Genomic DNA, 13,108 nt, shown 5'->3' on the forward strand with positions numbered 1-13,108 from the left:
ACCTCTGAGTGGCTGCCAAACCTAGTATGCTAAGGGAATTAAGGCAGAATCTTACTATTGACAACTAAGCATTGCTTCAATCTTGCAAATGATGCTTTTTTTTCTCTTTTTTAACCTTCTTGCTTTAACTGACATATCTTGATATCTGTAGAAACCCGATTTCTTTCCCAGAAAGAAAGAAAATAGGACTCTGGACAATTAGAACATCTTCCTACTAATAGTAGAGGATGAAGAGGACAACCTGCTTACACTATATCCTTCAAGCCACTTCCCACTGCTTAGGTTCATCTTGTATACTAATTGAGACCAGGCTCGCTCTTAATTTATTTTTTAAAAAGCCATCTCCTTATACAAAACATGTATTAAGCAAGAGTCTGCAATTTACCTTGGGCTGGTCACATCATGGGTATTATGGAACAACTTCTGTATCTTGTTGCTAGAAACAACTCCCACTTTCACCAGGTAGGAATAGGCTTCCACGTGAAAAGCCCAGAAGTGCTTCCCTTTGGCAATCCCAGTGTCGCCAATGATGTAATCCAGGGTTGTGTAGCATCCGACCTGCATGCGCTCAGACCCCAGCAGTAGAGGAAATCCAGCCCTACTTTCCACAGAGGTTCTTCCTGGGTTCAGCAGGAGATGTTCACTGTTGTACCCGCATTTGTCATCAAAAAGAAAACTGAGAACTGAAAAACAGCATCCCAAAAAATTTTCTCTTAGTTAAGTATTTCTGTGCTTATAAACTATATTTTAAGTCACGCTGGCACTAGAATTCCTCGCTTTTAAAGGCTACCAGGAACATTACGCAAGCTAACACAGTCTCAGTATGCTACCTACTTAACCTGTTTGTTAACAGTGCTTTTAAACATTTATACAACCGGTAACAGTGTAGTAGAAGTCTGGGAGCTACTGGAAACCACCTACAGCTCTTAACACCACCAGCAGCTCGTGGACATAAGAAAACCCAATACCTGGGGCTGGAGGCGTACGCAAGATAACTTCTCGGCTCCAAGGGCTAGAGATGGATCCTTTATATCCTCGAACTCTGAAGGCATAGCTGCTGTCGTCATCGAGATCAGATATTACTTTGCTCTTGCTGCAAACTTCGATCTCCTGCCACGTTGTACTCTCCTCTTCTCTATTAAGCTTATGATACTCAAGAACATAGATATCAGCTGAGTCTGTCTTCCCAGGGCATTCCCAACTGATCAGAGCTTTGTTGTACATTTTGCTCTGCTCTTCATTGATTTCTGGTATTTCTAGACCTGGAATGACAGAGATTCAGGAGAAAAAAACCTCAAATGTAGATACATGTTGTTTTAGAATTAAACACAGAAGCCCTTTGTTGAGTGGCTACAGCACTGGGGGGACAGTGGGGGGGGGGAATCTGACTCAGTCAAAGAGTGCAGATGAGGACGGGTCTGTTCATGCACTTAAATCCTTTCTGGTTTTACTTTGAAAGTTGTATTATTTATTTTTGCTGGCAACTAAAAAACCATATAAAAACCTATTCTTTTCTGTCATGCAATCACGACAAAAAGCTGCTAGGAAGACCTAGTATTACTTAACTACAATATTTTGGAAGCCAATGTAAACTGGTTCTGAATGCCATGGCATCTTAGCTTCTTTATCAAAGCTGAAGCTAGCATTGCTGCCAGGTAATGCCTTGAGAATCACAGAGGCAGAAGGGACAATGCAAGTCACAAGATTGAGTTCTGCAACTGCAGCCCTGCACAAGTTTTGCCTCTTTCCAGAGAAGCCCTTAAAGCTATAACTCAAGAAAGACATGATGCTCTCATAATTTGCCATTGGAATGGAAGGACAAGTCACCAAGGATCTCTTCTTGCTTGGCTATGTCCATCACAAAGTCCTCGAAAGTAGTTTCAGCTGCTGGCTTGAAGCTCTTCAGAGATTCAGTAGCTTTTTGGATTCTGAAAGCACAGAAGCAGAGGGATGGCAGAAGAGGGAAAAAGGAATTCACATGGGTGCATTCCTTAAAGCAAAACCGCTAGGTTTTGCTTTAAAAAAAGTTCTCTTTTCAGGTACTTACTCACGTGTCCCAGAAACTTGTCTCTCTAGACAGAATTAAAATGCAAAATTTAAAGGCCTTTTGTACATCAGTGTAAAGATAACTAACAGGGAATCTTTTGGTTGGCAGAGCATTTTAACAATTTGGGGCATTACATTCAAAGAACAAAATACGTGTGAAGCGCTAATGGAGCACAACTATTCAGATCAAAGAGTTTAAAGCCAGAAGAGACCTGTTAGATTAACTTGCAAATACCCGATGCAATCTCTGAGCAAAGGACTGTATCAGTGAGCTGAATGGGTTACCCTTCCACTGCAGTCCTACTGAAGAAGGCTAGGCGTTGGCGCAGGACAGAGCCCCTCCTCTGGGCTGTTTTTTAACGCACACTGTAATATAGGAATTTCTACTGAATGGTACCGGGACCGCCTCTGAGGCTCTGCAACACAAAGTACTTGCATTCAGTACTTTCCTAGCAGGTGTCCAAAGAATATGACTGACCAGACATCCCTGGAACAGTACCTGTACCTCAAACGGAAGATAATTAATAAGATACCTGACATGAAGTTGTTTTGCTGTTTGAACAAAACAAGATGGATCAGTTTCTTTAAGCAGTTCTTGAGCAAGTCCTACAAGGCCATTATTTTCCAGGAGCCCTTGAGATTCTTCTGCTTGTGTTTGCAATTTTTCCAGCCTTAAATTCTTAGAAGCTTCAATTGCCCTAAGAGCTGCGGATTTCTTCTCTTCCAGGACATGAGATAATTTCTCAAAACTCTGAGATGCTTCTTCTTTAGCTCTTTCACTGTTGCACTAGGAGGGAACAAAAGACATTTTAGACGGATCCCACAGCACTGTGGCTGTGTACAGAAATGTACTTAGGGTTGTTCAAGAGATCAGAGCAAACTAGTCATCTGTTTGACTGACAAGACTAACGAGCTTTGTTATGCTCTTCAACACTGAAAATGCAATCAGCACTGCACCCAAGCTAGTAAGCGTCTCCTACGTTAACACAGAGAGGAAAGAGCAGGAAATTATTCCTCCGATTATGTATTGAGTTACGCACAGCGTTTGTCTAAATAGTTCATGGAAAAGCACTGTAAAAGCAAGTCAGCGTCTGAAGTCTTCATGCCCAAGACCTAGGTGCTCTTCCACCTTCCCCAGTCACCCTGAACTGGGAGTCCAGCCCAGTTTCTCCCCTATGCCCTGTAGTGCCACCTCTGATGAGTGCCCTGGATTAAAGGAACTATGAAGCACAAAGGCCATCTGCAGCAAGATACAGGCAGGGCCAGGAGCTCCTGCCAATTTTTGCCATTGCGTTTTTCAGCTCGTATGTGAGCTCCCAGCTCTGACTCTTCTGCAGGGAGATTTTGCCCTTAATTCTGACTTCACTGCAACATCCTCAAGGTAAACAGACAGCATAAATTGTGCAGCACCACTCATATGCAAGAGCTGTAAGTCTAACCCACCTCTCTTTGGGTAAGGTATCAAATAAGCTTTATGTCAATTAAATTCACAGCAGCACCCAAAACTTAACTTCCCTCTGTAGGTTGCCCAAATTTCCCACACTGTCAGGATTAGGTCTTACCGTCTGTGACTCAGAACCAACACAAACTGTTCAGAAATGGTTTTGCTGGCTAACAAAAAAAAAAACCAAAGGATCTGGAACACTTCACTGTTCCATTTGGAGTCCCTGCTGTGTCCTTGCAAGGTCCATCCCCAGACAACCCACAAGCCACTCTCACCTCTGTTTCTTTCAGCAGCAGATCCAGCTGCGTGATGCGAGCTTTCACCTGGCTCTCCTTACTGATGAGGTACTCGATATCTTTTGAAAGCTTCTCCTGTTAAAAGAAAACAGCAAACTGGCAGGCAGAACAAGGGCATCCCACCCAAACTGACAACAAGCACAGGTGGGCCACCCAGCCAGCACTCAGTTTCTGTAGTTACGAGGACAAGAGCCTGCCATCAGTTATGAGCAGCAACCCTGCGGAGAACTGCTCAGTGACCCGCCATGACTGGCCCGGGACATCAGGCCACTGCCATGTGCAGGACTGGTGGCACAGCCTCTGAGGAGAAGAGGTGACAGCCTCAGCTGGCTCATCCTTCCCCAGCCACAGCAGTCACCTTCTCTCTTAGGCTAGGAACACGAGTCTTCAAGACATTACCAGAACTAATAGAAAAGCCTCATAGGTTATTAACTCATCTGTAGTAAGGTTTGCTAGAAAAATGAGTGGTTGGAAACTTGAACTTAGGAGTGTCTCTGCACTTCCTTAGTTGCAAGAGTTAACAGCTGTACAGGAAAAGCCTTGCAAACAGGCGAGGAGGCCAAAGAGCAGAAGGCAGGCTGGGATGGGCTTTTTTTTTTTTTTTCTCTCCTGTGAGCAAGAGAGGAAGCAAAGGAAGAAGAGGAGGCAGCAGCAATCATTCTTTAATAACAAAGCAGTGTTTGCAAGGCTGCCCTGTTGTATGGTGCTTAGGGAATCAACAGCTCTGCAACTTCAAAAACATACAGCGTCCCAGCCGATAACTGCCGATGCAGATTCTTCAGGAGTGCTTCTGAAGTATAAGCTAACCCAAGCCACAAGGACACTTGCCTTAAAAAAGCCAGATTGTAAACCATTAACTTCTTAAACCTTCTGCATTGGTCAGTACTGATGCACAGTTGGCTAACATAAGGTGGAAGCGCTTTTAAGGGGTTCTGTTTGAAGCCTCATAGAAAATATAGTTTAGTTTCTTAGCCGCACACTATGTCACACTAATATATACATTAACAGATGTTGCACAGCAGCATGCCTCATGACTCGTTCAGTGTCCTCCAAACACACGTCCTGGCATCCTGCCAGGGGAAGTTTGCCCTTAAACCCGAGGCTCAGTGCTCTTCCCCCTTCTTAAGGCCAGGTCCAACAATATTTACTTTTACCTTAAAGGTTTTGTAGGCAGTGCTTATGGTTGTTACTCTGTGGTTTGCATGACATCCACCCGGTTTACATAGACGACAAACAGGCCTTCTGCAGATTTCACAGTACATGTTTACCCTCTCCATTTCATGTTCTGGACACATCAAAATCTGGAAGAAAAAAAAAGAGAGCAGAGAGAATGCAGGTGTCCTTCCAAAAACTGAGGTGCTCAACAAACCACCAAAACACTCAATTATCCCACAGCAGCGTCTGACTTATCAGTGGGTATTTTTTATATTCTGTTTATCTTCCACCTTTTACATTTGTCCATGCCAGTGAAAGCCAGCAGATGAAAACAAACAGTTTCACCAGGTTTACAGTGAGTGAACCTGTAGCAATGTCTGTGTACACATCACATAGCCTCCATACTGCAATCAACCATTTTGCTAATCCCTGAAGCTGTCTGCACACCTCAAGCTCCCCGCACTCCAGTTCGGAGATGTAAATGCAATACAGAACATGTCCACCCTGTCAAATTTAACCCTGTTCACACCGGCATCTCTTGAAACACCTATGAACTGTTTCTTAAAGCAAGAGTTGACATAATACTGTAATGACTGAGGTCTAAGCTAGACTCTGACCAGCCACATAGCCATTGCTCTTGGAGCAACAAATGAAACGCAGCCACCACCACCAGTCACAGCCATCTTAAAGACAAAAGGCCCCAGTGTTTCAATTTTTCTGTCTGACTCCAATTACAAGTTGCTCATGCTGAGCGCTAATTCCAGCAACAGCTTAAACAGCACTGTAAAAAACCTGGTGTTCACTAAAACTCATCTTTCAAAAACTGAGCGTGTTGAAATAACTGCTCAAAGAGGGAAAAAGTGCCGCTCAACTCCAAGATCATGCAACAGATAAAGCCATCTAAAAGGCACATAAAGTAGCATAAACACGGACACTCAAAGCTAAGGTTGCAGACCATCTCCAAAACCAACTCTCAAGCTCCAAATGTTATCTTAGGCTATGGTGAAAAGCCCAAAGACAAAGGAAATGTTCAGGAAAATTAGCTGTGCAGGCAGACATCTCCAAAAACTGCAGTCATGCTGTTAGTCTGTGGAAGCAGTTTTTCCACAGCAGTGCACAGTCACACCTAACGGAAACTGCACACTTTTATTCATCTCCTCGTGTAAGTAAGAATTACAGCCTGCAAGCTAGAGACCGAAGAGGTCAGCAGATTACCTCGTCTAGTTCTCTCAGAATTCAAGAACAATCAGCCCAGTATCTGCTTCTCCCATCCCCACCACACACGTTACAAAGTGCTCTCCAGTCTGGTTGTGAATGAAAGCGGGTTTATGAAAGGTGGGTTAACCTTGACCAGCAGCCAGACAACAACCAAGCTGCTCACTCGCTCCCCGTCCTCAAGATGATACGAGGGGAAAGATGATCATGGGTCAAAACAAAGACAGGGAAATCACTTACAAATTATCAGTTCATTGCCAAGTCAAGTAGACTTGGATAGTCAGAAACTATGACTAAATATTTTAGACCATTCCCCCACCCCACTTTTTTTTTTTTTTTCCCTAGGCTCAAATTACTCCTTCATTTGCATTTGCATTTCTTCTTCTCACTCCCGCCTGGAGAGGCACACGAGGGATGGGAAATGGAGGATTACAGTCAGTGCATAACACTCCATCTCTGCTACTCCTTCCTCATTATAAGTTTCCTCTCTTCATCACAGGTCCTCTCCACAGGAGACCAAGGTGTTTGTGGCCAAGGGGATCTGTTCTCATTTCTTTCTGTCTTACTTTTGTCCTCTACACTCACAGAATGGGTGAGGTTGGAAGGCACCTCTGGAGACCGTGTAGTCCAAGCCCCAGCTGAGGCAGGGTCAGCTACAGCAGGTTGCTCAGGACCTTCTCTCGGTGGGTTTTGAATAACTCCGTTATTAGAGACTCCACCACCTCTCTGAGACACCTGTTCCAGTGTTTGTTCACCCTCAAAATTCAAAGCTCACTGGGAACTCCTGAGGGTTTGGAAGATCTCCATTGGTGGAGAGTTAACAACCTCTTTGGGCGGTTGCAGTGTTCCAGTGGTTCCAGGGTTTGACAACCTTCCGAGTCTACTCACTGGGAACTCCTGAGGTACAGTTGGCTCCCTTGCCTTCATTCCCTCCCATCAGGCATTGAGACACCTTAATAAGGTCTCCCTGAGCCATTTTTTCTCCAGACTGAACAGCCCCAGATCTCTCAGCCTGAAGAGGACTTCAGGTGTGTAGGGGCCATCGTGTCTACAGGCAGGTCCATGAAACTCTCCACGACAGCGGAGACAGGAGATGTGATGGGACACCGTACCACAGACCTATGGCACATCCTCCGCTTGAACGGCAGGTAACCGTGGCTGAAGAAGACACCAGAGGGGAAGGAAACACTGGAAACTCTTGGGGAGAGTGAAAGAGGGAACGGGGAAGGAGGGCTAAGACAACAGTGACAGGAAAGGAGAAGAGACAAATTGTCCCTTCCCAGGGGCGGGCTCACAGGGGGCGGGCTCACAGGACACAGCCAAGGGGGGTGAAGATGTCCATAAGAGCGTCCCACCCTGTGCCTGAGCTCTGCTTCCAGCAACAATGGCCCAAGGAGCTGCTCAGACATGCAAGTTTATGCACCTACCTTCAGACAGCGCTGAGTAAGAAAGCAAGGCCTGGAGTTACTAGGAACCAATTAAGGAAGCTAATTATGGCCTTCAAGCATGAACTGAAGTCCTCCAACTTCTCCAATAACCAAAGCACCCACTGAACCTTGCTCCCAGACAGAACCGCTGTCCTGAGGATAACAGTTATTGCCCACCATGTCAGGGATGAGGTGGACTCTCCTTCCCAGGCCCAAGGGGGTTAAACCCACACCTTAGACTGAAATAACGACTTTTCAGAGCAGCACTGGCACAGTTGGAAGCCCATCATCACCTGAAGGGCTCTGAGCTCTGCACCAGGCCAGTGCCCCTGGACGCCACGGCCGCGGCACGAGGAAGCAGTGACTCGGGGCACTTACAGTCACCGTGAGGTTCTCCCAGGTGATGCCAGACACATTGATCTTGTTGCTCTCCCAGAACTGCAGGGTTTCGTTGCTGGGATGGGTCGGTGCCTCACCCTTACAGCTGGGAGGAGAGAAGCCAAGACAGAGGTGAGGGGAAGGCGATGGAGGTGCAGCCCTGAGCTCCTGCCAAGGGGCAGCGGCACTTTAGGAGGAAGAAACCCACTAGGAGATGGTGAGGAAGTCCAGCTTGCTGTGCGTGTGCACAGGGTAGGCCTCTCGCAGGTGACTCAGCTTCTCCAGAGCCTCATAGATGAAGATGATGCAGATGAGGGAGGCGAAGGCTTCTTCGGTGAAGCGGGTGATGTAGCACACCAAAGAGCTAGCGTCAGTGGCCACCAGCACCATGCAGAAGAAGGCGGTCCACAGCCCAATGCACGCCATAGAGAGAGGTAGAAGAGTGCGTAGTCCCTGGGAAAGCAAAAGAAAACGCAGGGTGGAAAGGGCAGCAAGAGGCTCCGAGCCGTGCCTTCCTTTGGGGAAAGTCGGCAGCAATTCAGGAGCGTGTCAAGGCTGCGGATGGTAAATGCAGTTTCCACGTCCTACGACAGACAGCCTCGGGGCTGCGGCGCAGGGTGTGGGCCCGCAGGAGGAGAGGCCAATTATTTAATTATCATTCTTTAACAATTACCTTGTGTTAATGCCTCGGAGGCTAATTGAGGTCAGGTCCCTGTTGTGGAAGGTGGTGTTCTCCCACATCACCCCGATGCCCTAACAGCGAAAGCGGCTGGGTTTGCACCCAGTTACCCGCTGCCAGCAAGTTGGGGCTTCATAATAAATTTAATTGCAATAAGAGAGGTTAATCTCCCATCACAGTTGCCACAACAAAAAGACTGTCATGGAAAATATCCATTTTGCCTGAAAAGCTCCTGCTTTTTCAAAAATCATCAAAACATTTGACCAGAAAACTGTTTGGATATGTGGGTAAAATATATTTCCACTTCCAGCAAAAAACATGCAAAAAAGTGCCCGAGTTTGTACTGAGAGGAAAGCAAATCTTCCCTCATTCCCAAACCAGAGTCATTTGTCTCATCTTCCCTGTGCAGCCCATCTCGGGCATCCATATCCTTGTGGTTTCTCCTCCTCCTGCTCTTTCACTTTAACTCTAAAAACCCTGAACCACCCATCCATCCTTCAGAGACCGAGGGCTCCTGCACCGTCACATACTAAAGCAGCAGCGCGTGATGTCTGTGACACAGAAGACAACTTAAATCTACCAACTACCACTAAGAAAAACATCTTTTCTCCATCCCTGCCTTCTTCTGAAGGCGCTCGCAGCACCTGGCCGCAGCAGCCAGCCTTACTTGCAGAATTTGTAGAGGATCTTCTCGAACACGAGGACGGGGCCGGTGCTGCCGAGGATGGCGAGAGGTTGGCCAGCAAAGAGGAAATACACCACGCCGGTCACGGATGCGCCCAGCAGCGACTCCATGGCACTCTGTCCAGGGAAGAGAGGCAGCAGCGAGTAATTAAATCATTAGAGGGAAAACCACAAGTGCAAATTCACTGCAGCAAGGACTTTTGCATGAGTGTTGTCCTCCCTCGTGCCACCCAACAGAGAGAGGTGCTCACTATGTGGCTGTTGGTCGCCTCCCCCACCAGTCCCCCAAAGGTGATTGATGACGGGGGACATGCAGGCACAGTAGAGGAAGAGGAAGGACGCCAGACACTGCAGGCTCAGACCATCCCGAAAGTCACTCCAGAACCAGGGGGCTTTTCGCTTCACATCCCGGATCAAACCTCCAAAGAGCCTGGAGGAAGGAAAAAAAATTAAACCACTTTCGTGGAAGACCACGTTAAGTTTTCTTGGCTGAGGAAGGACAATCGCAAGCACAGAGTAACTTCCATTGCTAAAAAGAAGTCTCCTTCTCCCATTTTAGCCCCAGGAGAAACTGAGGCATACAAAAAAAACACAGAATCACAGAATAGTCAGGGTTGGAAGGGACCTCTGGAGATCATCTAGTCCAACCCCCCTGCCAGAGCAGGGTCACCTACAACAGGTTGCACAGGACAGCGTCCAGGCGGGTTTTGAACATCTCCAGAGTGGGAGACTCCACAACCTCTCTGGGCAGCCTGTTCCAGTGCTCCACTACCCTCAAAGTGAAGAAGTTCCTCCTCATGTTAAGATAGAACTTCCTATGTTCAAGCTTGTGCCCATTACCCCTCGTCCTATCAATGAGCACCACTGAAAAAAGACTCCTCCCATCCCTCTGGCATCCTCCCTTTAAGTATTTGAAAGCATTAATAAGATTCCCCCTCATTCTTCTTTTCTCTACACTAAAGAGACCCAAGTTCCTCAGCCTTTCCTCATATGAAAGATGTTCTAATCCCCTAATCATCTTCGTAGCCCTTTGCTGGACCCTCTCCAGCAGATCCCTGTCTTTCTTGAACTGGGGAGCCCAGAACTGGACGCAGTACTCCAGATGCGGCCTCACCAGGGCAGAGTAGAGGGGGAGGATGACCTCCCTCCACCTGCTGGCCACACTCTTTTTGATGCACCCCAGGATGCCATTGGCCCTCTTGGCCACCAGGGCACATTGCTGGCTCATGGTCATCCTGTTGTCCACCAGGACTCCCAGGTCCCTTTCCACAGAGCTGCTGTTTTCTTGCAATGGGGCTGATCGTGCCCGATGTCCGCAGGTGGCTGAAGTTTGAGGAGGACGTGGAAGACGGCAGCGAACGCTGGAGCAAGCCCTACGTGGCCATCGATTGGCAACAGTTCAGCCCTAAATATTGGGCTGGCCCCTCTCCCCCGGGTCTGGCCAGGCTTGCACAGAGCCATGGAGAAGGAGAACCATCTGTTCCACCTCTGCATAAGGATGGGCCACTTTCCTTCCCCACGTTTCCATTTTTAAAGGCAGGATCCCTCTAAGGAAGACCAGCCTCAATCCATTATGCCTTCAACTGCCTCCCAAATAATGCCACTTTCCCTCAGAAGAACAGCAAACCACACCAATCAGCCACACGGACCTGCTTGCAGAGGACCCCGGCACCCACGCAGCCCCGAGGAGGCTCATGAATGCTGCGGCGGGACTTACAGTGGTAGCCCTGCTCCATCGGGGCACAGTCCTCCCGTTCCTTCTTCCGATGCTTCTGGCGGTGGGGTCGGTGGTGCCGGTGGCTTTGCCTCACCAGCGGCATCCGCATGCCCACGGACAGGGTGTGGTGGCCTGCAAAAAAAGCAGCGTTCTCATCACTCTCGATATTGCGGAGACGGTTGACGCCGCTGCCATGATTAAACCAGCACAGCCATCCCAGGAGGAAACACCAACTTCTCTTCATTTTAGTTTCACTGCATTCCTGAATGTCAGAGACCCGTCCCTTTTTCCAAGCCTGTTTTACTCTAACTTTGCAACAACAGAGCAACAACAAGCGATGGCTCCGGGTCACCTAAAAGTGCCCTGAAAGTATCAACCCTCGTCTCAAATTCCAGCTTCGGCTGGACAACACTCAGACCTGCTCATTAAGCAGCCACAGAAGGTAATTATTTTTAAAATCTTTGTCGGCACAAGGCGACAAGAGGAGATCCAATTAGTCCCGTGATAATGAAGTCTGGAACAAAAAAAAAGAAAATCACAGCCCTGTGTCTGCAGCCATCAAATTATTCTCCTGACCTCTCCAAGCCAAGAGCAGCCTCTGAGAAAACAAGCTGGGAACTGCCCAGCTCCGTGGCCAACACTCACACCACAGATGCCGCGGGGGCTTTTTCCCCTCTGTCTAAAAGCCACAACATTAAAAAAAATGTGAAAATAACTGTGCTTGTTTATTTAGAAGCACGCCACGTTTCGCTGCAGGTGATGCGTACACTGAGCACAGGACGCGGCAGGGACTTTGCGCAACGGGAAAACGCGTGGGGCTGGTGCCACCTCTCCCGACTCACCTTCCAGCTCCTCCTTCTCATAGTGAATATTGGCAACGGTGCTCGTTCTTCCCTGGTCCATCACCGCCTCCTCGTCGTGTCTCTGTTTAGCGAGAAGAAGAAGGTACAAGTTGGGGCCAGGTGAGGAGAGCTCCCTTACGTCCTCCCAGTCATCACCCATCCCCGCGGCCACGCGAGCCAACGAGCATCACACCTCTGCATGTCTCCCCCTTCAGGCACAGCCCTAAAAACACGGACTTGGAGGAGGTTTTTTTTCCCCTACCCAAATAAAACCACCTGTAATGTCACCTGTATTGTATACACCGTGAGTCTGGAAGGATTTACTAAAAGGGGAGACAGTTGAGTGTTTCAAACCAAAACCAAGCCTCCTGCTTCATTCTTGTGGTTCCTTTCGAAAAATTAAAATAGGGATTTCCAAACTGGGGGTGGGGTGGGGTGGGGAGACCCAACCCCACACTTTTGAGCACAGCCAGTTTCATTCTCCAAACGTGATACCTGCAGGACTCACTAGATGGCACTTGGCCACAGGACATGGCCACCACCAACCTCCAAAGGCCCTCAGAACCTACAAGGGTGAAGCTTCGTCTTCAGCCCAACCAGGCTCAGGCTTCTCTTGCTGCAAGCCCGCTTTCCACACAAAACTGCATTTTTCTCCTCAAAAAAAAAAAGCCAAGGGCTGACAGCTAATGCCCTCCTTGGCTGAAATACCACTGCCAGCGCTGCACAAAGAGCATCTGTGCCTTAAAAGCTGAAGGAGAACTACAGGAGTTCTCTTCTCCCCTTGCCCCCGGGGCTGGGGAAGCATCACTGGGATCACCGCGCTCAAAGAAATAAAAAACCAACCACGTCTCACACTCGAGTCACAACTGCAGCTTTCAAAGGGCCTCCAGGAAACCCTTCTCTTTAGAGAAGAGCAAAATACTGGAAATCTGCTTTTTATCCCCCAAATTCCTGCTTCGACCCAATGGCATCACCTGCCGCCGCGCAGCAGCGACGCTCGGGGAAGCTCACACCTCCCACTCGCCAGCCAATTTAACGAGCAAAAGGAACAAACGTTCCCATCTGGGAATGAGCTTTTTCTGGCCCCCAAGTACTTTGTCCTTTGCCGCCGCTGCCAGGTGCCTGGAAAACATCAAAGCATCGAAACTGGGCTGGGAAAGGGGATGGCGAGCTCACTTTTGAGTTTTGGAGCAGAGAGTGTTGTTCCATCTCAAGAAAACTTCTC

General features: G+C 48.0%; 1 protein-coding gene across 1 annotated transcript in view; it reads right to left on the reverse strand.

The window, feature by feature from the left end:
• Positions 1–381: 381 nt before the first annotated feature.
• Positions 382–13,108, reverse strand: part of LOC309684611 (E3 ubiquitin-protein ligase TRIM36-like) — a gene marked incomplete at both ends in the record, with an annotated part of 29,072 nt that continues 16,345 nt past the window's right edge. The window contains 6 exons of the mRNA XM_082500488.1: positions 382–683; positions 969–1,262; positions 1,804–1,928; positions 2,580–2,833; positions 3,766–3,861; positions 4,941–5,087. Coding sequence (XP_082356614.1) covers positions 382–683; positions 969–1,262; positions 1,804–1,928; positions 2,580–2,833; positions 3,766–3,861; positions 4,941–5,087 — 1,218 coding nt within the window. The remainder of the gene's footprint in view (positions 684–968; positions 1,263–1,803; positions 1,929–2,579; positions 2,834–3,765; positions 3,862–4,940; positions 5,088–13,108) is intronic.

Source organism: Vanellus vanellus, assembly GCF_965231255.1.
Source record: "Vanellus vanellus genome assembly, contig: HAP1_SCAFFOLD_319, whole genome shotgun sequence".
Lineage (NCBI taxonomy): Eukaryota > Metazoa > Chordata > Aves > Charadriiformes > Charadriidae > Vanellus > Vanellus vanellus.